The following is a 27,871-nucleotide window of genomic DNA, read 5'->3' as shown; positions in this document are numbered from 1 at the left end:
AAATAGTAAGAAAGGGATCATAATATATTAAAATTTTCTTATTTGGGTACTAAAGTTACAAAGGATGAATAAAGTAAAGACATCAAAATTTGCAGAATAACGTAAAGCAAGGAGGGCTTTCATGCATAAAGAAATTTTTCATATTATCAAATATGGATCTACCAATCAAAACATATTCTTTAATGAATTTATGTGATATGTAACGAAACATTGACAATATGAAAAACAGAAAGGAAAAGCGGTTCTGCCTTTGAAATGAAGAAATCTTATGACAAATAGGAAACTATATTTATTTTTAGCAAAAGAGACTAATTAGGACAGTCGGCTGTTTGTTGAGACGTAAAGGTTTATCCTTTAACGGATGCTTTGGAAAAGGTACTAAAAGGAAAGTGACTAAATGATGTAAAATAATTGACGATGATGGATATCAAAATTGGATAGCGACGGATACATACTGTAGAAAAGGCTGATCGTGATTTTGTTTTGACGTAAAAAGTTCTAATTTAATTCAATTTTTGCTTTTTAGAAAAATCGTTACCGTATTAAAGAAGGGATTAGAGTTACAATTTTTGATGTTACTGTTTGATGAACACGGTTTTACCTGTCAACCTATTTAGGGACTCTGTTATCCGCTGGCTGTACAGGAACAGGAAACCTGACCTGGAACGGAGATAATGGTCGGATAAACGATACGGAAAATGTTTTTCTGTTATTTTTATATCGGAACTTTTTCTCTAATAAGCTAAACTAGTTCAGTTGTGGAAAAAACGTTTTGTCTTCTGCTTAGTGATGCGATATCCACAACTATGTATTCGTTGACTATGCGTATCTAAGCATCCTAATTGAGACTTAGGTCGAATTCTGTTAGCCGTTTAGGATTAAAATAGAATTATTCATGCCCCACGAATAAAGAGAAGTTTATTTCTTCTGGAAGAGAAGTTAATCTCTTATCAGGTAATAACGATCTTTTAATAAACACTTTTCAGAGTTCTGATATAACTGTATCTTTATGTCTTGTGTATATTTTGTGTGTGGTTGTTTTAAGTTAATATTGACCGGTAACTTGACCGACTGTGTATTTATACAATTTTAGCAAGAACCAGTATTTACTTTTCTATTATTTTGTACCTGTATAAGTTGACCGGTTATAAAAGATAGCATTTTCTTAAACCCTAACTGTACATGCATTGAATAATGTATAATATACCTTGTTAGTGTCTGAATAAAGAAACGGATTTCGGGAAATAATATAATTTATTATTAGAGAAAAGGTAAATGACCTGAATAAAACTCAGGTCAAAATTAATGGTATACGTTGTATTTATTGTATTAAATTCTGAAAAGATCTTTGTTACTAAACTTATATTTTTTCTTTATTTATTTTATTAATGTTTTTTCATAGAAAAAATTCTTTTTGAGTTTTTTCTGAATAAAAATTAGAAAAAATTAACGTTGATCAAGAAAACTTTTAGGAATACCTTTTTTATACCGAAATTTTCTTTTTGTAGACGTAAGCATAATTTAAATAAAAATCCAGAATAAAATAAATTTAAAAATATATCACCGACTGAAAAAGGTTTTATAAAAAGGATTTAGTAATACTATATATATTAGGTAGATTTCATAAGAAAGCTACCTATTGTAATGGATACCATGATTCGACCTCCGGAAAATTTCCACATATCTTCTCGTTTCACATTCCCCAGATCCCAAAACCACCGTCAGTTCAAAGGTTTATATATGCATTTATATATGTATAATTGCCGTAATTTTGCGCCAATTTCAAATTGATATCGTTTATGATATCGACAGTGTTAATTTTTTTATTGATGTTAATTTTCCTTATGTAACACGCTATAAATTTCGGGAAAATAAAAAATAATTTTCACGTAAATAATATTAGGAATTATTTAATCAAGTCGGAAAAAAATTTGGTTCAGGGCTAAAGAGGCGAAAATGTTTGATCAATGAATTATTAAAACGTGGACGAAACGAAATCTAGCTGTGGGTTTGTGATTGATCTTATTCTCTTTATTTTTTAAGTTAACAAATTTGATTATTAAAGTTTGATTTGAGAAATTGTATACTTTTCCGGTCTACCTGGATGTTTAAAATGCAGTTAAAACGCTAATTTCATTATGAAAATAAAGGTATGCTGATCGTTAATTATTAATTTGACTTAGGGCTTACTGATTAATACCTTTAATGCTAAAAAATATAGCTAACGTAATTTAAAAAAGTATCATTATCATCGTTGACTGCGACACACCCATCCGCAGTCGATAATAATTTGTGAATGAAATGCAGTGAGAATTTGTAATGAGAAAATGAAGTCGTTTATTTTTTTACGGGGGATGAAATTACCTGTTTTTAAAAAAACTGTATGGTGAAAGAAGTCGTTTACAGGTGTAAGTCGATTAATGCGCGATGTAAGCGTTTGTGTGTTGCTGTGTGGCAAGGCCAACGAACTTATGTTCTGCAAGGCAGGATTATTTCTGGAGAGACATGGAGCGGAATTCCGGCGAGTTCCCGCGATTAGCGGGAGACGACAGGCATCCTTGAAGAGGCGGGAAAAACATTTATTGAAGAGGCCTATTTATTGTACATTAGGTTTTTGTTAATTTAAGTTTTATTACATGTATGTAGAATTTAATTTTTTCCCTGTACTTTATATTTAGCTAATTTTAAACATAAGTGAAAGCAAACTATTATCTTCAATGTGATGGTTTGTGTAATTAGAAATGGATTCAATATTTTAATTATCGGCATTTAGTTTTAGTCAAGATGGGAAAAATTTCTAAAAGCTGATAAATCTGTTTCACTTATTGGCAGGACGTTAGATTAAGTTTGATAATTTTTGATAGGTTTTATTTAATTTATTTCATGGACTATTAAGTATTAGTTTTACCAGGGTTTGTTTCGGTTATTAACTTAAGCATATAGAATGTTTATAAAGCATTATTTTTTTAATTAATTTAGGTTAAGTTGCGCTGGCATGTATCGTACTGAACGATGCACTCGTGTGTCTCATAAATATGCTAGGAATTTAAACGTGAAGTTTGTTACTTCCCGCGTGCGCGCAATACAGTTTTTTTTTACATGGAACGTCAGTAAACAGCTGAGCACCAGCTGGCTGAAGGCATGTAACCAATGAGAAGACGATTATTCCAAAACAATATCCCCACTCTTCCCGCGTACGACAATTCCTGGCCGACAAGCCAGATGCAGCTAGATACTGAAAGGTGAAGCTTCAGTTTTGTGCTCATGGTGGTTCCATTTGTGTTCATTATCTTATAGATTTTACTATTTCATGTTTTTAAATATATTTTAATGAAAAATTACTTTTGATAAACATGTAACTACTGGTGTTGTACGACTTAATTGTTTGTTGTTGGAATAATAGGTTTCGACTTGTCTTCACATTTGTGAAGTTCAAAGGTAAGTACTTTTTTTTTTAATATCCGTATTATATATTTGTATATATACCATATTTCAGTCTGTAAACGAATTTCTGTTTTATACTATGACAAAACCAGTATTTGTTCTCTAAATATATAGTATGTGCTGTATTGTACGTTAAGCTTTACTAGTAGTGTGAAGGAATTTTCTTTGTTTTGTGTTTATATTGAATTAAACATATCTAAAATATATGTTAGTTCTATTTTTGAAGACGTATTCATCTCTAAGGAGTAATTATTATTTATATATATTTTAATTAATTCCTTCTAATAAAGCCTACGTGTCCAGGTCGATGTGGTGCCTTTGACGATTTGGCGCGCACGCACCTCCGTTCACTTTGATTTGTGTGTGTCATATTTGTTAGTAAGCGTTATTATTTGTAGTTATGTTTAATTCTTATCTTAAAATGTTTTACTTCTACTTTTGGGTAGAATTTAGTAATAAATTTAACTTTGTGACCGGATTACACGTCGACCATTTTAGGAATTCCGGCGGGAGTCATTAGCTTGGTGGCGCCTTTATTTTCACAAGGATTATTTCTGCTTGTAATAAGCATTTTGTTTTTTTGCGTTTTAGAATGAGTTCGTAAATTCTGAAAAGTAATCTTTAATTTGTATGCCTACTGTAAAAATAGACCGTCAAGGTAGCTCTTCGTACAATAGAATTTCGTTGTTGTGAAGTGGCTCGACATCTAGGTTAAATGTAGGTTAGGCAATTTTTACTTGCTTTACTATTGTTTTATACGTTTTTCCAATTTTTTTCTGATTGACATAATTTTCAATATGTACATTTGTAACATGTTTTGTTTTGTCTGCATAAAATGTTCTTGTTTATTAATATCACTATAGAATAATTCTTGCCTAATTATGTTGGATCTTGACTGCAATTTATGCATATTTAGTAGATTTTGTATTTGTTATAGATTTCTTCCATATTAAGCAATATGTGAGTTTTAATATTTAATATAATTTGTCATATTTTTGATTAGTTAATAGTTTGATTTCTGAATATTAACTCATTTGTCTATTTATATTAGTGAGACTAGCGATTTTTGACAATAATCTTAGATAAAACTTTAAGTTGCTTGCCAGAGATTTGATATTTATTTCATCTAGTGGATCCAAAACAATATTTTTTATAAACTAAATTGTTAATAAATCTCCTGCGTAGACTTGTTCACCATATTAAGTTCATCCTGTTTTGAGGTGTGCCAAAAAGCCCTGTTAAAAGAATTGATTTTTTTTTTAAGAAGTGAATACATTGTTTGTGCATTTCTTTTTTCTTAACTTGTCAAAAACTATTAATTTTTAAATCTTCATAAATAGTTTATAAAAACTAAAAATTATTAATTATTCATGTTTTGTTTAATTTTGACTTGTGTATTAATTAATTATTTGATTTCATTTCCTTTTTTTTTATTCTAATTTGGCATTCTGTTACCTGCATTGGCCACATGAATGCAGTTTTGATGATGGTTTCAGATTATACTTAAGTTAATGAATGCACTCAAAGAATGTTAATTTTATTACATTCTTTCCTTAGTTAAGGATTAATTGATGGGCTTTAATGACATTCTTTGCTATATAATATATGGTTATTTGATATGTTCCTAAGAAAAACTTCTGTTACTTTTTGTAGTATTTATAGACCAAGCCAACATTTTGTAGTATTTGCTTGGTAGCTACCAATAATGTGACTAGTTTTTTTTATAAATTGGAAAAAAAATCGTTGACTTTGTTATAATCCAGTAGGAAGATCTGGTCATGTAATTCATTGTTTTGGTTGCAACTGCAATTGGGTGGCAAGCTGTTAATTTAAGTATATAATGTACATGTGCCCTAGTGGAATTTTCTCATTGCTTATTATGAGATATCTTCATTTTTTGTCTGTTTTCTTTGATATTAAATTTGTATAATTGTGTTATATGTTTGGTTATTAAATGTTCGGTTGCATTTGATATTTTGTTATTGATTGTGTTCATGAAAATATTCTTTATATGTTTATATTAATTTTACATAAAAAGTGTATATAAAATATTGCCAGTATCATTAATTTTGAATTTATTCTTGATTCTTATTATATGTTTTTAAGTGTTACTGTTGTTATATATTTTCATGTTTAAAACTTTTATTGGTCTTTGAGAAAAATATTGAATGCAGATTGAACTTAAACATTATAGTTTCTGTGTGTGTGTAGGAAATAAATATTTTATTGTGATCAAAACAACATACTATGAGGAATATATTCTGTCAGGAATTTTACAAGTAATGTCCATATTAATTATTTCAAATATTAACATATGAAATATGTTAAGGTTAATACCTTAACATATGTTAAGGTAGATGTATTAAATGCATGAAGTTATACATATATGACTGGAAGATTTCTAGTTAGCTCATGATTATCCGATGTGCTGTGTAATTTGTGCAATTTGGGTTAAAATGAAGTGAAATTGTTAGTTTCATTAATTTAAGTAATTATATAAATATCTCTCATTCTAATTATGAAAGTTTGCTTTAGCTGTTATACATTCCTTTTCTTGGCATGGTCGATGGTTTCCATTTTAAAGATTTTGTCATTTTTGAAGTTGCTCTATGAAAAGTCCATGACAGTACTGTCAGAAAGTCCATTTTTTGGTCTGTATTATGAAAGTAAATATTCTTCTGAAGGTACTAACAATTAAAATGCTCAATCACTTGTTTTTTCTATTTATAAATTTTGAATATTGAAACTTGGATCTTTCAGATCTGTGTGGTTTTTTGCCACAATATTTTGTTGAATATTTTTTATTTTCACAACAGTTATTCTCTATCAAAGTTTGTATGTATTTCTTCCCAGATCTGTAACATATGAAATATCAGAAAAAGCTTGATTTTGTGAATTTAGTTTTAATTTTGCTTTGTTCTAATTAGCATATTTAGCAAGTCAGTTACCAATTAAATTAGTGTTAATACAAACCTTCTGACACCAGTTTAGGATATTTTTTATGTGCTATTGTTTATATTTGTGTACCAACATTTCTGTCTGTTTAAAGGTTGTTCACTTCTCAGTATCAGTTTGGCTTCTGTATTAGAGCTCCATGAGATTGTCTGCCTGGAGACAATTACTTGGATAGAGGTGGTACAACAGGCCAAATTACCAAACTAGTTGCTAAGGTATCTTTTCTCTTGGGTAAAGCCAGACATCCACCTTAAATCTAAATTGAGTATTACTGTTATACTGATAGTAATGCTATATTGAAGTGGTTGTACTACATTCCTCTCAAGGTTTAGGATGTTGTACATAGATAGAGCTTGCAGGGTTATTTTTATCCGATATTGGATTTTGTTTTTTGTGCTATTAAATTTTTTGGTATTTTATTTTTATTTATTCATACTGACAACTGCAAGCTAACATCAAATTTCAGATTCTTCACTGTCATTCAAATTTAGAAGATTTTGAATGAAAATTAGAGATGCTACATGTTTGTCTTTACAGTTTGATTGGAATTTTATTTTATTTTATAGCAGAAAATATTATGAATAAAATGCTTTTATACACTCTTTTGCATCGATTTTTTCAAGTAAGGAAGATTATATTACCTATTTTTATATGTAACTTATCAATTTAATTTTTGAAAGATAATAGATGGTTAAATTTGTACATTTAAAAGTGAAGAACATTTTCCAAATTACTGATACTCCTGCTAGTGCTTATCTAGTTTAGTAGTTATTGGTGCAACTAGTAGTTTAGTAGTTAACTGTAATTTCATGATTTTTTTATTGTCTAAATATTACTTTTGTTGATTAGAATTTGAAGTACTGAATTTTTTGTTCAGCTTTAATTTTTTAGAAACATGCCAGATCAGGAATGGTGCTAAGTATAATTGTATGGTGATCCAGTATCTGATATTATTATGGGTTTTTATATGGCAAGTTGTATTTTTAATGGGTAGGATTGAATAGCTTTAATGGGACTGTTTCAAACGATACAGTTTCATTGATGGGAAGGTTGCTTGAAAATTGTAAAAGGTTCATTTAGGAAATTTGCTTGTTCTTGTATGACTTTTTACTTTTTAAGGGAAAGCATTTTTTGTTGCAGTATTTAAGGTGATCATTGTAAAGTCGCTGATCAGTATATTAGTCCTCCCATTTTGGGTAAGAATCTGAAAGTCTGAATCTAATGTAAACCAGTTTTAATTTTGATGAACATCACCTTATCATATTTGTCAGGTACTTAATCATATTCTCAGTAACAAAATATAGATAGAAAATAATTTTAACTGGTTCTAACTACATCAGCTCCTTGTATGTCTGGTGTCTAGGTAGATTTATGCATATCCTTAACTCAACTCAGAATCATTGGTTTAATTTTGTAAAATGATTCTCTGTATTTTCAATGAATTGTATTAAAAGTAATTTTAACATAAATTTAAATAGAAAAATAGTCTGAAATAAAAATGCAATAAAAATACTCTTCAATAATAGTTTATTTCTTTTATAATAGAAATAGAAATAATCTGAAAATAGAAAAATTAGAATATTTTACTAATGTCAGAAGACATGAGTAGCAATTATAAAAGTCATTTTTTAATGTGTTTTTTTTGTAATGGATTACCAGCAAATACAGACATGAATTTCCACTATCCCCCATTTAGGAAGGTTAACTCACATATACTTCCCTTTAATGAGGTAGTATTCAGTTTATCAAGAACAATTCTTCTAAGTAATAACATTTCAGTGGTTTGATTTACACCAGTGTTGGTGAACCTGTCACCCATGGGTCAGACACTGACCCACAAAGGCTTTTAAATGACCCAAGTGTTGATTTTTATAAACTTATTTTTTATATCGGAGAGAGAACAGACAATTGCAAATATTAATAAAGTATAAATATGTAATGTTGAATTTATAAAAAAAAATTTCAAGTAGACATTGACTAGCTGATTTTCTATATCACTGCACCTGTGTGTGACTCATGACAATTGTTCATAAACTCTGTGCACATATTCGTTCCATCATAGAACGGGGATCTACCAACTTGCAGTGTTGAACATCTAGAAGTATTTAATAATTCACCTTTATTATAATTTTTTTATTACTCATTTCTTATTTGTTTTATTACTTCAACTTTATTGGTCAATGTTTAATAATTTAGCTTTTTATTATTAAATTTTCTCATCTATGTAGGTGTGTATATCAAGTACGTTAACAAGAAATTTCTTCTAAAATTATTGTATTCTAAAAATAAATATTTTTAGTTGTAGTACTGTACTACGTTGGCGGTGAAAAAAATAAATACAAGCGATTCAAGCTCCAGACTATACCATACAGAACGGTTTGATAAATATGGTGTGATTGAAAAGAATAATACAATTGTGTGTGCAATTCGTAACAAAAAAGTCACTTCATGTACATACAATGTAAAAAGGCATTTTGAAAAGTTGCTTTTCAAGTCTACTTCTTAACAGACGAAAGGAGGGAATATTTTTTACAAAAGAAAAACAGAATCATTCACAAACCAGTGTTTTAAAAACATTTTTGATTCCAAAACATAACATTACAGCTGCTAGTTTTGGGAGTTCGTAATTAGTTTAACAATTTATTAGAAAAAATAAAGCTCTTTTTGAATGGAAAAAAAAACAATAGTTATGATAAATTTTCAAATATAGATTGGGTAAATGATTGAATATTTTTATGTGACATCATGCAGCATTTCAATGAACTAAATAAAAAACTTTAGGGAAATGAAAAAATTTTATTAATGATGTTTGAAAATATTCAGATATTTATGATGAAACTTGACTAAAGATTGGAAATAAAAATTAAGAAATATTTTCCGCAATTACAAAGACATTTTCAAGCTCAATAATTTTTTAAAGTTGACTTGACATTCAAGAAAGTGCAATCAAAAAATATTTAATCATTATACAGGAAATTAAACAAGTTTTTCAGAAGAGATTTAATTAAAAATTGGAAAATACATTTCACTTAATTCTATATCCATATTCTATATAACCAAATTTATGTGGCTAGGTTCCATGATTTAGAAATGGAATTAGCTGACTATCAAAGCAGTGCAATCTGGAACAATAAATTTGTCAGCTAGATTTCCAAAGTAGAAGCAAAAATCTCTAAAATTAGTGCAGATAATAATGATTCCACACTAATAATTGAAAATTATTATTTGGTTTCAGGAAAAGTATAGGGACAGGGGAAGCAATTTTAGGCCTTAGATTAATACTAGAAGGAAGATTAAAGAAAAACAAACCAACATACTTGGCGTTTATAGACCTAGAAAAGGCATTCGATAACGTAGACTGGAATAAAATGTTTAGCATTTTAAAAAATTAGGGTTCAAATACATAGATAGAAGAACAATTGCTAACATGTACAGGAACCAAACAGCAACAGTAATAATTGAAGAACATAAGAAAGCGAGTCCGACAAGGATGTTCCCTATCTCCGTTACTTTTTAATCTTTACATGGAACTAGCAGTTAATGATGTTAAAGAACAATTTAGATTCGAAGTAACAGTACAAGGTGAAAAGATAAAGATGCTACGATTTGCTGATGATATAGTAATTCTAGCCGAGAGTAAAAAGGATTTAGAAGAAACAATGAACGGCATAGATGAAGTCCTACGCAAGAACTATCGCATGAAAATAAACAAGAACAAAACAAAAGTAATGAAATGTAGTAGAAATAACAAAGATGGACCACTGAATGTGAAAATAGGAGGAGAAAAGATTATGTAGGTAGAAGAATTTTGTTATTTGGGAAGTAGAATTACTAAAGATGGACGAAGCAGGAGCGATATAAAATGCCGAATAGCACAAGCAAAACGAGCCTTCAGTAAGAAATATAATTTGTTTACATCAAAAATTAATTTAAATGTCAGGAAAAGATTTTTGAAAGTTTATGTTTGGAGTGTCGCTTTATATGGAAGTGAAACTTGGACAATCGGAGTATCTGAGAAGAAAAGATTAGAAGCTTTTGAAATGTGGTGCTATAGGAGAATGTTAAAAATCAGATGGGTGGATAAAGTGACAAATGAAGAGGTATTGCGGAAAATAGATTAGAAAGAAGCATTTGGAAAAATATAGTTAAAAGAAGAGTTATAAGTTATATAGTTAAAAGACTTATAGGCCACATACTAAGGCATCCTGGAATAGTCGCTTTAATATTGGAAGGACAGGTAGAAGGAAAAAATTGTGTAGGCAGGCCACGTTTGGAATATGTAAAACAAATTGTTAGGGATATAGGATGTAGAGGGTATACTGCAATGAAACGACTAGCACTAGATAGGGAATCTTGGAGAGCTGCATCAAACCAGTCAAATGACTGAAGACAAAAAAAAAAAAAATTGAAAATACATTTAACATTTGGGATTCTTTACCAAAACAATTTTATATTTAAGAAGAAGCTTGCTAATGCTGTTTTAACAATGTCATGTTTGTATGAAAAATTGTTTTCAATAATGAATTTTGTAAAATCTACTGACAGAAATAAACTTTGAAAAGAAATGACTGCGAAATGTGTTAACTAATGAATATGAAATATGAACTTAATATTAAAACTATCTGAAAATAAGCAACAACAGATTTCACATTAAATATACTTTATTATATATATAACTTTGTTTATTGATAAAGAATATTTCATTATATATATACGTGCTTTTCTTTCTTCCTTGTTAAGTGCAGAGGTGCCACTAGGCATGGTGTCACTTGATGAGGTAATTCATGGTATCACCCCATTGATATAAATTTTTTGACATCAATGTTTATTTTTTGCTTTTCACTTGCAAATGTAAAAGTTTAAAACAAAAAGGAAATTTAAACCTTTTTAGAGATTTTTAAAAGAAAACAAAATAAGTGTCAACTGTCAAGTTTTTCTGTGACAAATTTTTGGTGTTTTCAAATTATTGGTATCCTTTATACCACACCCTTTCCAAATGACGTCACCAACTTAATGACATAGGCTAGTATAAAAAAAGAATTAACAAAATTTGACCCACTTTTAGAAATGTTTACCATTACTGATTTATGCTATGGTTGTTGATTCTGACTGTCCAGATTGAATATCAGGATTAAGTAATGCTAACTAGTATTATCGTTCTGTCCTAGGATATAAATCTACCTAAACTAACTAAATGTCTTTGATCTTACCAAAATTCTTCTGTAGTATTACAGTGTATTCTGCTTCAGGAAAGTACACGGCTTAGATTGATGTTTGCAGGATTTCTGTACAAGTCAATTAGAACATTTTAATTCAGTTAAAAGATGATTATTAGCATAAATCTTTTGCTTAAGTATGTGGTAATGGTTTTTTTTTCCAACAGACCCAGAGCTAATTCATTATAATTTAGGATATCAATATGCTTAATTTCTTACCCTCTTTAATTTTATCTTCCTTTTTGATAAATGTTTGGAAATATTTTGTATAAAATGAATTGATTTTATTTGTTCTTGCTTATAATATAGTTGAACCTGCAGGAATGATAGCAGGCAACCCTTCGTACAGTATTGTTTGAATTACAGACATATTATTGTGAAATATTTCAGCTATAGCATGTTTTGAATAGTGTCTAGCATATAGCAATTAAAAATATACATAATTTGTTGTGGATGTGTAAAATTTGGCTATATATTGGCAGTTTAGTGTGATTAATAATGAAATAGAATATTTGTTGCTTATTTGCTTGTGAAATGTTTTGAAACAACAGTTGTTTGTTTTACATAGTTTTATTTTGTAACCAGCTTTTAAAGCATAGCTTTTTAACGTTTATAAACTAATACTTAGTGTAAGGATCATAATTAGACTATGAACTCCTGAATCTATGACAGTTCATTATATATTTATGCTCATTATTATACTTGAGTTATTTATGTTTATTGTCTATTCAACCATAATTTTTGTTTTACAGATTCCAGGTTGGCAACCAGTCTAATCACCAGTGAATGATGCTTGAACCAAGGTATAGAGCTCTACAAATTGTTTTGTACATTCATTTTAAACCTTAAATGCATTTCTTGAATGTATGTATATATATATATATATATATATATATATATATATATATATATATATTTCTGAAAATTCAAATAATTCATCAACATACTAACCACTTTTAAATTAAAAAAAACAACATAACCACTAAACACAGTAACAGAAAAACCTGAAGCAAACAAATACCAATAGTAGACTTTCATGGATCCCTCATCATCAGTGTACAAAACTCTACAATTACATCAACAAATAAAAACCATATAATAAACAATAAAAATGCTATTTCTAATATCAACACAAATTCAGAAATATTAGAAATTAATAAATATGACATAAAATTAAATATATTAGAAAAAATATTACATATGTAAACACAAAGAAAATTGCAATTTGATAAACAATCAGACAGTGTTTGATGGAGATGGTCTTATTAAAACAGTAGCAGCATTCATGTAAATTAATACACAATTTTCATTATTTTAGTATTATTTTTAAATTTGTATTATGTAACAATAGAATTATTTCAATCATGACTGAGAATGTGAGATCCCATGAAAGTACTTTCATGAAAAATTAAGGTAAGATATATCATGTTAATCTGTACTAGGTGATTTATTTAATAGAATTTAAATATAATTTAACAGTACTGAGGAATAACATGAATCTTAAAAATATTAATTTCAGTAAAGTAATTTATATATATTTCTTATTACATTTTCATTTGTTAAAGGGAGTATCTTCAAGCTCTCAAAATGTTTGAGAATCTGTTAACTATATACAGTTTTCTTATTCGTTTATCACCTCCAAGTACTTAACAACTGGAGACAATGCATATAAGTTGATTCTTGACAGAAGTACATTCATTAATTTTCGCTGTTTGTAGGGCTGTTAAGAACAAGAAGAAGTACAAAGTTGTTTTTCTGATAATTAAATTCATTACACAGTCAGGCTCTGTGGTGATGAAAGTGAATATGTTATTAGAGGTGAACATAACTGCAGTTCATTGTACATGACATAGGATGCTTGTTAACTTACATTGACTATGCCAGAAGTGACATATATCATATTAGGGTGCCTGTAACTTTTTTTTGTATCTAATAAACACAAGCATTTGTTTACCTAAAGCAGTATGCAATCTTAAAGAGCTTTTTTATTTTTTTACGAATATCATTCAATAATTAAACAGACAAAAGTTTTTAGTGAAGGAAATGCTTAATGCAGACAATTAAAACTTTTGTAAGTGTTAGTTGGCAACCTTGTGAAGAGTGTTAGCTGTTTGATTAATATTTACATAAACATAACCTCTAAAGTCTTAGTTATGATGACATGTCTGCTCAAAGAACGTACCTTTGAAGAACAGCGTTTTTTGTTCCAGTTTTAATTTTCAGAAAGTACAACCTTCAGAAATATTCTCTTGGATGAACAACCAATACAGCAGTAGTTGCATAACCGTGTGATTTTTTACATGTGGGTGGCGAAGTTTAAAAGTGTAAAAGTGACTGGAAAAGCGTGACCGATGAGCACCACTCCAGGCGTCTGGTAACAGTGTCAACCTTGACATTAGATTCTTGTATTGATTCACTTATCCATGAAGACCGACAACTTTGCAGTTGAACAAATTGCTGATAAATGTCAAGTAAGTGTTGGCACAACTCATTCCATCATTCAAAACAAACTGAACTCTACTGTAAAGCTTATGCAAAGTGGGTTTCCGGAGAGCTTACTGTTCATCACAAAGCCGAGAGATTTTGCATTTGCACCAAACTCAAAAGGTGATACATTTTTGGACAGGATTTTAACCTGTGATGAAACTTGGATCATTTTGAGCCCGAGTCCAAGCGTCAAGTCATGCAGTGGAAACACCTTGAATCGCCTGTCCATAAGAAATTCATAATGCAACCATTGGCTGGTAAGGTCATGCTAACCATCTTTTGGAGTGACTGTGGTCTGATTATCTAGAGGAACAATGCACCATCAACAGCCTATACTACTCAGCCATGATTGAGAAAAAAGTCAAGCCTGCATTGAAGAGGAAATGTGTCCAGGATGGCAGAGGAAAGGTGTGCTTCTTTTTAAAGACAATGCTTGACCTCATATGGCACAGCTGATGCTGGAAACTATTGGCAAAGTTGGTTGGGAGCTCCTGCCTCATCCTTCTTACAGCCCGATGATTTTGTGCCTTTGGTTTTTTATCTGTCCGATGAAGGAAGTTTTACGTGGCAACAGATTCAACAGCAAAAAATTGGTAAAGAAAAAAGTACAAAACTGGCTTCAAGATCAAGGTAAAGAATTCTTTGCTGAGGGGATATGAAGACTTAGAAAGATGGGACAAGTGGAAAGAAGTTGGTGGGGATTAGAAGGAAAAGTAGACAAAAAAATTGTATTTAATAAATCATTTTTGCTGTGTAGCTATTTGCCTGGTTAATTATTGAAGGACCCTTGTAATTTGTTTGAATAACAAATCTATTACAAATGTTGTGTATATAATTTACATTAGCCATAAATAGATGGCTGTAGCCTGCTAGGAAATTACAGCCTGCAAGATTTAATGTTGTGATCTATGGGAAAGGATTTGTTAAATGTGGCTTTGGTTGTTATTCATGCTTCACCGCCTTAAACTTTTTAGGCTGCTACTTGTGATGTTTCAGGTCTTTTTGAACTATTAATTTGTGATGTATTGTATTTGTACTTGAATTTAGTTTCTCTTGTTTATGTTTGGTCTCTTCTTACTGTAAGTTTTACCCATGTAATCTTAAATCCTGTCCTTAATATAGAGCTCAAAAAGAATAGTTTTGTTTTCTTGGAAAACTTATCGTAGTCTAAATAGTATCACATATAATTTTTTATAGATACTTGTCAGTTTCAGAATTTTTTCAATATTTTCTTTTAGGTATTACCAAACAGTATGAGTTTAGTATAATTTGGTGTTGCTGCTTGTGTGTTTACTTTTAAAATTGAAAGATCAATTAAGTCGAAGGACTACACTACGAAATACTTGGGACCAGGGGAGCAGAATATGTTTGAATGTGCAAATGTGGTTCGGGGTAAATTTCACGGAAATTTTTACCAGTCATGAAAAATAGAAATCAACGTAAATATCAAATGATGTATTCACATAATTTTTTACAATTATTAATTAGAATCATTGATCTTTTAATAAGTTTTGAAAAGAAACATTCATCCTATGGAGTATTAGGCATAGTGAGAACAAAAGTAACAACGTCATTCATGGTGAGCGATGACTCATAGACTCAAATCGTGACAGGCAAGTAAAGCATTACTGATAAGATGCATTGTGGTAACCGGTGAGTGTCTTCTCTCCACTGCACTATTCATTTAGTTGCTTTTGGGTAAGCAGTAGTGTTTCTTTGTTTTTATTAGTTGGCCGGCTGCAAGCATATTGTTTTCTTTTAATAGTGAAGAAGTTAAGTGACTTTTAATTATGTTAAGTGATATATACAATATACAGTATAGTGAGTGTAAAGTATAGTAATTGTACATTAATTAACCATGTCGACATTTAAAAGTAAACAAGATGTAGACTGTGCTTTTTGTGACTGGTGCGGCAGATGTGATAAAGTTGGAAACCATTTTGTAAATATCATTTGTGTTTGTCGAGTTGTGATTATTAATGTATTTCTTGTTCATAAGATATTTTTTTGAATGAATTTAGTATTTGCAACCCATATAATTTATTACTTCTCTTTTTATTGGTTGGTAAAATGTAATAAACCTTTGTCTTAGTTTTGGGGAAATTTCTGACTGAAAAAATTGTGTTTGGGGTAAATTTCAGGGATCTGAACATTTTCTGCTTCCCTGCTTGAGATCTGTTCATCCATTTAAAGCAAAGGAGAGATGGGTATTGTTATAATGGACAGTGTGAAGACATAATAGATAAAATGGAAAGCTACATTTTTCTTCCATAGATGTCATGCTAACCTACCTTAAAAAGGAAAGCTGTGGTCACACCAGTATTTACATTTGGATTATAATTCTGAGGCACAAAGGAAAAGAAACTACTATTATTTGTAATCTCATCAAATTGCTGATATGGCAGCTTGGGATTACTAGGAAATGCTGGGATGAGGAGATTACAAGGATCAATAACTAAGAGGTAGTGAAAAATTAATACTGAAATAGTATTAGCTGAAGTAGTAAGTTGAATGATATTTTTTCTTGAGAAAATATAGGAACAATGGATATGTATTAGTCACTTAAATTATATTTATCATTCTATATCAAATGACAGGAGAAATCTGAAAGGCCCAGAAAGAGGTGTCTGTAAATTGAAACAATATAACTGGAAGAAGTGTTTTATATATTACTTTGAAAAGTAAGTAGTTTTGTTCATAATAAAGTATTTTGAAGGCTATCCTCTTAATCCAATGAGTAAGTTGACTCATTATATAAAGCAAACTTCACTTTGAAGGAAGAACAGGAAGCTTACAGAGAGATATCAGATAAATTAAGTGATGAATGGTTGTAATTATACTGATATACTTCAGATCCTGATTATTTCAGAGATGTAAGATTTGCAGTAGCAAGCTCAATACAGTACTGTAAATACAACATATATTTATGAGGGTGTATTCATTGTGACATAAATAAATTGATTGTACATTAAATTAAACATTAATTAAATGTTTTTAAATTTAATTTCATATTTGTGTTTATAGTTCTGTTTTAACATTTTATAAACCGTTCTAAAACTTGAAGTAGTTTTTCATTTAAAAAATTAATTCTGAAAAAAAAATACATGTAACAAAAAGATATCTCAATAGTATTAGCATAAAACTCTTAGAGTTAAAAAAAAAATTACCTTCGAAATTTACTTTGTTTTCAGTTAAGTTGATAGTTATGTTGATCTGAATTCGGAAACAACAGCTAAATATATTAAAACTATACGACTGCTTTTCTAATATTTAAATTGGAAAGAGATAATTATTAGCATTCAGAGAATTTACTTTTTTTTGTAAATAATAATTTAAAAATCTTTATGCTTTTTGTCTTGTAATAAACTAATACAGAAAAATGTAAACATCAAAATTTTAGACTTCATCTACATTTACCTTTGCTTTTGTTGCCAAAGCATTGATGTACATGCAGGATTTATTTGCCTTTAAAATTGAAACTGATTGCATTATGAAAAAAATTATTAGTGATGAGGTTTGAAGATCATCGCAATTGTAAAGGATAGTAAAAAAAGATTACTGCCCTTTATCTACCATTGATTTACATTTGAATCATTGAAAATTTTACTTTTTATCACTGCTAAATATATTCCAGTTTTTTTTTTACACATTAAGGTTTTTGTTTTGACTTATGTTTAATTACAAAAGATTATTTTGTCAGGCATTCTATAGAAAATTAATATTATTTCAGTAAAGTGTAGGTTAGATAATGATTGTCTATTGACAATGATTGAACACTTTGTTTTTTTATTATTATTGAAGATGAACATATTTTTCATGTGAAGTTTTACTTTTTATAGTCAGAACTAATAGTTCCTCAGTTTTGTGTAGTAGTGTTTGTACTCTGTTTTCAAACTACAATCTGGCTGACTTGGTAAACCTAGGTTTTACCACATCTTTGCACATACTTAATATAAAAGGGATGTGCTTATGCACACTAACTAAATAAAGTTATTCTAGTTATTGAAAGACTTCTCTAGTTAACTGTCTCTCAAATTCTTAGGATATATAAAAAGAAACATCTTACAATGATGAAACTGTTTTCAGCTTATGGTTGAATGTAATATTTTCCTCTCCTCCTTTCAATTTTTAATTATTGTAAATTTCATTTGTATCATTATGCTTATGTATTTTTATTATTTTTATTTCTTGTATACTTAACTTAAAATTAATTCTATCTGCTCTAATAGAAATAATAAAATTAAAAAATCTTGTCATTAATCTCGTGCCTCGTTACTTAATATCTGTGATGGTAATTATAGTATTAATTATTACAGTTCTCAGCTGTCTCGATCAAGTGTGCTGAAACGGAAGAGGAGATCATCAAATTCTTCAGAATCAGTAAGGAAATTAATTATACAGTTATTTCTGTAATGGGATATTTTTTTTTATATTTAATAAGAAATTTGTTGTGATTTACAAATATTAAGCTCATTGCGTGTTCTGTTTTTAACAGTATAAAATTTCCTTTGTACAGTCGATATAATAATATTTTGGGGAAAAAGTAGTTATGAATTACAATATTAATATTGATTTAATGTTTGTAATTTTCATTTTACAATTAGAAGAAACATGCTAATAATACTTAAGGCCGAGCGGCGATTAGTGTTTCATAGCATATAAAAATATGAATGGCTAACATCTGGTTGTACTTATATAATTTAAATATTTAAAAAAATAATTTGTAACTCATTGTAAGTTATATTATCTTAGTTATACAGTGCTGTCATTTTAATGCACACATCATGATACTGTAATTCCGCTATGGACTAATACTGAGATACTGTAATTCAAGGAATATAGTTGATGCACAACTGGTGATGTCTTACAGCAAGTGCTGAAATGTCCAAAATTTCTTGAAGGCAAGTCTGAATCCTTTGCACCATATTTTTTGACACTTCTTTGTAGGACATCAGGGCTAATGGAAGTTATCTTTGCAGTAATGGCTCGTTCCAGGCTTTATAGCGAATATGTATTTGCTCGATATACATGTCCTTTCAAAATAACCCAGAAAAAAGAAATCTGGTGGTGATAAATCAGGGGAGTGAGAGGCCATAGATCTTTTTAGAACATGCGATCACCAAACATTTTTTCAAAAAATTCCATGGTGTTTTTGGATGTATGGCATGTTGCCCCATTTTGTTTCAGGTAACAACAGCATTCATCAGACTGGAGAAGAGCTACAAATTGTATAATTATATCCTAGTATGCCAGACATTCAAGAATTTCATAAAAAAAATCAGGTTCACTATTTGTCATCAAGAAGTTATGCACCAAACTTTCTGTGGGTGCAGCGATAATTCATGTAAGATATGTGGATTTCATGTTGACCAACTTCTGTGGTTCTGACTATTGACTAAGATGAAAATATGCCCCATATCACTAAAAAACACATTAACCAGTATGCCCTTCCTGTTACTTTCCCCCTGGTTAATAAACTATTGGAGTACCTTATTTTTTAACAGTGTCTGGAGGTTTCAGTTCCTGTACGCAATGTGTTTGATATGTATGTATCCCTAATTTTTTTCATGGTCTTTTGTGTACTCCCATATAATAATTTATGCAAATCTTTCCTTGGAGACTGTTCAAGTAATGCATGTAGTGCACGATAAAATAATCACACTGTATAGTAATTGGAAATGTGTGATAATAGTTACCTTACACGAGTGACTGTTGAAATTTTTATCTGCTGAAAAATCATCTTGAGATTTTATAGCTGATGTGTATAAGGTCTTTTTATATGTTTACTTTTGTCATGTATTACAAGGTAAGGATTTTTTTCAGCTCGCCTAATATTTGATGAAAATTATAATAACTTCAATATTCTAATATTAGTTATGATTTTTTTTTAAGCGATTTAGATCCTACAAGTTTTTATAAATTTGAATATGTATTGTTGGTATTGCCAGCATTGTGTTCACCCACCTATTTACAAAATTTCTGTTGTTGTAATTTCTTAAGGTAATTTAACATATTTTTATTTTTACTTCCTTGTACCAAGTAAAGGAATTAAGTATTGTGGTTGTGAAAAATTTGGTTTACAGATTTCAATGGAAATATCCATTTTGATCATCCTGAATTCATTTTGACTAGTTTTGGCCTGATGTCTGTACATACATTTGTATCTTGCGTAACTCAAAAACAATTAGCTGTAGGATGTTGAAATTTTGGACTTTTTCTTAATTGCAATAATAAGCCCTCATTGGGAGCTTTTCAACGATATATCATAAGTGGTACTTATTTTCCTTGGTTCCAGAATTATAGTCAAATAAAATTTTAATTAATGAAATATCTCACAAGATCTCACAAAGAGTTCGGATTGCACACATCGGTTCAAATCTGACTTCATCTCAACTATTTTTTTTTTTCAAATTAAATATATTCATTTATTTGTAATTATTAACCTATGTTTATAAAAAACTTTTACAATAAATAATTATTCAATAATAACAATAAAAAGTATCAGAAGTTATTACATTACAACTTGTATGTATAAGTTATTACATAGTACATTCTGAAGAAGAATTTAACTTTATTTGGATTGTTGGGATAATTGACTAATGATTAATTTGAGATTATTTACCCAAAAATATCAGCATGCTGATGTTGCGGCTGTAGTATTTTCTAGAAATCACATCTGCTGATTTTTCTTGCTCTCACTGATAAGAAGAAAACATTAAAAGGACAATGATTTACTATGATATATGAAATAAAGAAAATATCTAAGTCAACTTAAGGCAATATTAAGAAATGCTTTCTACAAATGTTTTGAGGATTGGAAGAAACATTGGTATAATTGTGCTGTATCTCTGGGGAACTCTTTATGTTCAGCCTCTGGAACCACCGTAAGGTATTACTTATGAGGATGATATGTATGAATGTAAATGAAGTGTAATCTTGTACAGTCTCAGGTCAACCATTCCAGAGATTTGCGGTTAATTGAAACCCAACCACCAAAGAACACTGGTATCCATGATCTAGTATTCAAATCCATATAAAATTAATTTTAACTAGGATGCCTTTACTAGGATTTGAACCTTAGAACTCTGAACTTTGAAAGCAGCTGATTTACGATGACGAGTTCACCTTTAGACTAACTCGGCAGGTTATTAGTCTCTTTGGGGACTACTTTAAAGGGGAATATATATCAATATATGATGGTTATTTTTTAAGTAAGGTCCAATTGGCTGTAGCTATGTAAATTTTCTGTGGCTGTTGAAGCGGGCATGTGCCCTGGTTCCTGGCGTGCCGTGCCCAAATGCAAACATCATTTGCAGTCATAGTATCACTGTGTATGGTTTATATTATGAAATTGAAATGTTTTAAATGATTAAGCAATTTTTGACTGCAAAGAACATGTCAGTAGTAGACATTGCCAGATATGTGAGGTTTATGAGTAATTCAATGAGTGACAGCAAAGTACGTAAATTGGGTTAGACTTTTAAAGGACGGGTGGGATGACATCCATGAACTGTTATCAGGGTGACCTACTGTAATTACAGATGATTTGTTGTGCAAAGGTGACTTCAAACATTTGTGAAGACTGGCGATTAATGCTTTCTACATTGTTACTGACATTCTTACAAGATTGAAGATCAGTACTATACAAAATCTGTTTTGAAATTTTGTAGTTCAAAACAGATGTGCCTGTGATGGGTACCCAGGCTGTTTTCTGAAGAACACAAAAAAAGGAGAATGGCTAGTGTTTTAACATTTTTGATTTGATACAGTGAGGAAGGAGATGAACTTCTGGACCCCATGGTTACATTTGATGGGACATGTGTTTCTCGGATCACTCCAGCATCAAAGCGACAGTCATTGGAATGGCAACAAACGTCGCCAATCAATGTGAAAGCCAACCAAACAATGTCAGTGCGCAAGAGTTTGGCAAATGTGTTTTGGATAGACATGGTGTCCTGTGTTATTCAATATTATGCTGAAAGGGAGAACAATAAACTCACCTGTGTACTGTGAAGCTTGGCATGCCATGCTTGGAAGCTTGATGAAGCTTTGGCATGCCATACAAAATAAGTGACGTGATGAGGTTATCTGGAATTTTATTGCTGCATGATGCAGCAATAAAATTCCAAATGCATTGTCATAATGCACGGCCTCATTCTGCTACTCGAACTCTAGGGTTAATCAGATCTTTTGGGTGGGAGCAAATCGGCCATCCACGTACAGCCTGGACCTTGTGCCAAGTGATTACCATCTGTTCCGCTACCTGAAAGAGTTTCTTGGGGGTCTGTGGTTTACACCGATGAAGAAGTGAAAACAACAGTTAAAGACTGGTTGTCTTCACAGGTGACTAATTTTTGTGATATGGGTATAAACAATTTAGAAAATGCTGTGATAAATGTTTAAACAAACAAGGTAACTGTAGAAAAGTAGCGTAAAGTGGTAAACAGTAAAATAAAAGCTTTTGACAATATCTTTACTAGTTTTGTTTGTATTAAAAAGTAGACCTTACTTAAAAGATAGCCCTTGTAGAATAATAAATAAATTCGTTTTTTTTTATAAAAATTAAAACTCTCATTTTTTGATAACATCTTCTTATAAGGAGCTGATAGTAAACTATGTACTCAGAAGTAAAGGTAGATTTTTGGAACATATGTTTTAATATAGTTTATTAAAATTGTATGCTAAACATCTAACTTTTTTCCTGAGGATAAACATCTGATTTTGAGAGTATCCAATTTTATAATATGAGATGCGATATAGATTTATCATAATTATTTTAATTTTTTATCTGGCTCCATTTTGAAATTCTAGCAGTTGCTATTTGTAATTTTCAGGTGCGCTTTTTTTTTTGGAAAGTATCCAATTATCAACAGTCATATTTAATGCTAATACTTTGTTGCCTAATTTAAAAATTTGTTTTATAATTCAATCTTTAGATGAATAACAAATAGGATTAACATTGATGGTTCATTATGCTCTAGATCTTTGAATCAAGAGTTGTTTTCTTTTAATTTAATTTGTACTCTTGAATTAATGTTGTATTTTGTTTACCTGAAGTTTAACTAATGCCACTCTAGAATTTTCAGCGTACGCAAGAAAAACCTCTAAAACTGCGACAGTTACAGCTTGTTTTGCAGTATAATCTAGTAATAAAATTGTATGGTTAATTCTATTTATGTATATTTACGTTATGATTACAATTTCATTTGTTAATTTTTTCTAGTTTCTGATTTAATTTCTCGAATATACTGTTTATCTATCCTTTTTTATTATTGTTAATTTAATAATTTTACAGAATGATGAAAACATACCATGGAACGAAGAAAAGAAACGGAAGGATGGTGATGAGGTATGCGTATTTTTAATTTTGTTATTTAATTTATTACCTTAGTAATTTAATTTCCAGATAAATTTTGTTTGGTGTGAAAAAAACATTAAATAAAACACAGGTCCAGATAAAGAATTAGATTTGATTTTGGGAGGATTAGGAGGCTTAGCTTTCTTTACCAAAAAACAAAAGACAAATCAGTAGGACAGGAAAATTTCCTAATTGATCGCAGGCATCCTCCCTATACTGCAAATGTTAAGTATAGTGGCTTTTCAGGTCCTGGCATTCTCAGTAAGAACATAGACCTGTTGTGCAGGATCAATAATGGGAAAGAAAGGATTAAAAATAAGAACAATATGTTAAGAAAGTATGTTGTTGTATGAACCAGAATAGGCATAGTTTATCATTTTAACTAGCACTCTGGATTTTATTTATCATAGTTAGAATTTACTGCATTTGGAAACGAGAGATAATTTACTGTCTTTTGTAAAATGCATTATTGTATTTTTTTTGGGGGGGCGGAAGGACATAAATTTAAAAGAACAGATATGTTTATGATTTTTAAAAAAGTCCTTTGCTCTAGGTAAACTATTTTTTTTATTTTTATTTTTTTAGTTATAGCTACATATGTTTTATTGGATTCTTAGCCGGTAAAAAATTTGTTTAACTCTGAAACTAAATTAAAAGATCGATTCTGTAACCTCTATTTTTAGCTAAACTTTTAAATTTGTTACTTGTTTTTGCATAATGCTCTCACAAAGTTGCAGAACAAATGTAATAGTTTCCTGTGTAAAAATCCAGTAAAACGAGTGTGTTGTATTATCTAGTAAAAGTACTTTAAAAAAAGGTGGCCATTAATAATTAAAATATATTTACTGTCATTTTACTTTGTATCTTCTTTTAGTATCACTCTTTTTTGGTGTTGAGAATGTCAAAGATCTGATTATGATTAAATTTCTTTATTAAAATAAAAATAATTTTATCATTAAAATTTACATTTAAAAGAAACTAGATAATAAGCACTTAACAAGTTTTTAGTCAAAACCTTGATATAAACTTGTAAAATCTGTGAAATTGAAAAAAACTGAATAAAAAATGAAATTATTACTCATGCTTATGGCGTTGCAATAATTGCGTGCTTTTCTTTTAGGATGCACTCTTTGCTAATGAAGATAATGGTTCTTCAAATTCAGCTGTTGATGTGGAGTGTGAACGTCTTCCTTTATCAGAATTGTCATTATTTGAGTGCAAGAATGGAAATGAGCAAGACAATTCAATTGTTGACTTAATTAGTGGACAAGAGAGGTTAGTAGCTCTATATTATGTTAATTTATTGCTGATTTATTATTATTTATTAGTTAATGATATATCAGCATAATTACTGTATTCATTAAAAAAAAAATATGTATTATACAGTTTTTAAATAGGACATTCAGCAGTTAAGTTATTAGGTTAATGTTATAAATATTTTTATTGTTTAATATTATTTTTAATATTTACTGTGTTGTAACATTGTGTTAGGGTATGTTAAGATTTAAAATTTGATTTAATTATCAATTTTTAGCATTCTTTAAAAATTGAAGTGCTTTATTATTATTCTCTCTTAGGATTTCTTCTTTTTTTAAAAAAGATTTATTACTAAAGTACTACCAAAGTATGAATTGCAGAAAATAATTTTAATGAAGATAGATGGTAGAATAACATTGGACAAGTTTTTTGGTTTCATTAACATATTAAATATTATTATTAAAACATTAGTCTCTACCTCTAATTGACAGTCTAGATTCATCCTCCAGGAATTATTAAATAAATATTATTAAATATTAATAAATATTTAATTATTATTAAATATTGACTAATCTATAAAAAAGCTGGATTAAAGTCTCAAAAGACTAAATTATGTTAGGATATCTGTTAAAAGTTATCTTATTTTGGGATAAGCAAACTAATTACTAGAGAAAGTAACATCTAGTTAATATTATGGTTTCTGCATTTTATCTCATCATACACAAAATAATATAATAAAAGTTTTAACGTCATCATATAATAATATTATAAATATTGGAGTAGGATTGATTGTTAAAAAAATTAGAGAAAAAAATTTGGAAATCATTGTTTTCTAAGCACTTACTCATGTCGTGGAATGATCTTTTTTATAATGCATGATTTAAATTACCACTTAGAATTTCAATTCTGTTAGCTGTGCAGTTTTTAACCAAACTACTTCTACATCATGTGGTAGGAAAGACAACTAAGATTATGGTGTATGTTATTAGTAATGGACATTTTTATTTCTATATTAGCTGCAGGGTGTGCCTACAGCATGCCTCCACAGCTAGGCCCTCCAGGTGGGTTGCCCTGGAGGGCAGCATCTCGGAATGGGATTATTAGGGATTATTATTAGGAATGGGATTAGGGATTGGGATTATGGAAAATTGATTACCTCTTGTGTAAAATTTTTTTTTTGAATGACAATTGATATAATGGAAGTTATTAGAAATTTAACTCTGGAAATTGATACTAACGAATCAGGATTTTCCCGACTAATGATAGATACATTCAGGTGCCTACTTTTTGGTTATAGTTCATTATTTTATGAAGAAAAACAATCACATAAATAAATAAATAAAAAATATGTAATAAAACACCACTCTTAAATAAAATGTATTAAAAGGTAAAAAACAATTTTAGGATGGTATCTCAGAATGGATTTGACAACATGTTTTGATGGTGATATGTAAGATTATGTGAAAGTCATAGCTTCAAATTAAAAATTTGATTTAATTTTTAATTTGAAGCTATGAGTTTTCCTAAAGCTATGATTTGGCCTAAAGAGTGGGGTGCAAACCTCCACTCTTTAGGCCATTCATCACACAAGAAAAAATTGGCAAAAACAGAAAATTTTTAATTTGAACCTATGACTTTCACATAATCTTACATATCACGAACAACGCTTGTGAAATCCATTCTGAGATACCGTCCTAAAATTATTTCTTATATTTTAGTGCATTTAAGTGGTGTTTTTAAAAAAAAAATTACATACTTTTTTTTTCTTTAGTGCATTTAATGTAAGAGTGGCTTTTAAAAAGTTTTTTTATATATTTTTTATTTTCTACTTTTTAGTTTTCATAAATTTATGCTTTACAGCTGCAATAGTGTACATGTTTGAGCATATTTAGCGAAAGATTGAATCTGTACGTTCTATGGTGGATGAGTGCAATCAAAACAGGACTCGATGATTTAATTTCTGGACAATCAAGATCTGGTTTATCAAGAGAGTACCCATGCGTTAAATAGTTAGCCCTTCACCTGCTGATACATACGCCATTTGAATCGTGAAAATCAGACGAATGGTTGCTGAGATTTTACGGTGGCACCCCATCGCACCCCCTCCCCCAATTTCCAAATGGTGCCCTGGGGTACATGAAAATATTATCCATCAGGTACCACTGGGAGTGGACAGGGTGTCGTTGAGGGGGGTTGAAAAACTATTCAGAGTGCTAGGACTGACCATTTTTGTGATATTTGCTATTTCATCTGAAAATTTGGATCCGGTTAAAAAGTACTAAATTAAATTTTCCCTAAGTTTTGATATATATAATATATATATATACACAGTATATCGATATATAATAGTATAACAAGTGTACACCTAACCACCACGAGACATGTACTAATGAATTGGGAGTTTCTACTAGTGATTGGTACATTCCGGTGCTAAGCTAAGGTGATGCACACACAGACATACAAATGCTGTTTAGTAGGGTAGGATTATCTCTGTTTCTACAAATTTTCAATACATTTCTGGTGATCCTGAAGTTCTTAGTTGGATTTGTGGGTCAGCAATCCCACATAACCAGTTCTGAATGATACATCATAAAAGCATCATAGCACAACTTAAGCATGATTTTTGTTCTCAGCTCCATAAAACCCTTCTGAAGAACACCTTTTTGATCGCTGGAACTACATTATTTTTTTTATTTACTATGTCTACTTTTTCGTGTTTGATGAAGTCAAATGACAGCATGAAATTGACTGGTGTTTTGATTATGTTTATCTTAGAAATACATGTAATCCCCATTCATGATAAGGAAAAACATGTGTACCCTCATAATACTCCATTAATGGATGTGCAGATGCCATCCTTTAATTTTTGTGTGCAGCAGTTAAACATTTTCAGGATCCATCTTAAACATAATTTATGATAGTACTGTTGTTTATCTGAAAATCCCATGTCTGAAATACTGTGATGGATTTTTACTCTGAACTTATTGAATTCACTTGTTCAACAACATAATTTGTTTGAACATCATACCTCCTATTGCCTTCATCATGAAAATTTGTTTGCCCTTTGTAACATCAGAAGTGAGAAATTTAAAAAAAAAGTTTTCTTGTGCTGATACAGTACATTTCAAAATGCTACCATTGGAAAATCAACACT

General features: G+C 29.8%; 1 protein-coding gene across 3 annotated transcripts in view; it reads left to right on the top strand.

The window, feature by feature from the left end:
* Window positions 1-3,233: 3,233 nt before the first annotated feature.
* The window catches only part of CycE (cyclin E), a 40,609-nt gene continuing 15,971 nt past the window's right edge, over window positions 3,234-27,871 (top strand). For 2 of the 3 annotated variants that reach the window (XM_075358920.1, XM_075358918.1), the window contains exons 1-5: window positions 3,234-3,438; window positions 12,368-12,418; window positions 18,419-18,482; window positions 23,398-23,451; window positions 24,581-24,735. In XM_075358920.1, the coding sequence (XP_075215035.1) occupies window positions 12,402-12,418; window positions 18,419-18,482; window positions 23,398-23,451; window positions 24,581-24,735 (290 nt within the window). In that variant the 5' untranslated portion in view covers window positions 3,234-3,438; window positions 12,368-12,401. Of the gene's footprint in view, window positions 3,439-7,590; window positions 7,671-12,367; window positions 12,419-18,418; window positions 18,483-23,397; window positions 23,452-24,580; window positions 24,736-27,871 lie in introns of those variants that run through there. The other variant, XM_075358919.1, reaches the window with a different exon arrangement.

Source organism: Lycorma delicatula, chromosome 3, assembly GCF_047948215.1.
Source record: "Lycorma delicatula isolate Av1 chromosome 3, ASM4794821v1, whole genome shotgun sequence".
In the NCBI taxonomy this organism is placed as follows: Eukaryota; Metazoa; Arthropoda; class Insecta; order Hemiptera; family Fulgoridae; genus Lycorma; species Lycorma delicatula.
Note: the sequence above shows the minus strand (reverse complement) of the source record. Positions and strands in the feature narration are given on the sequence as shown.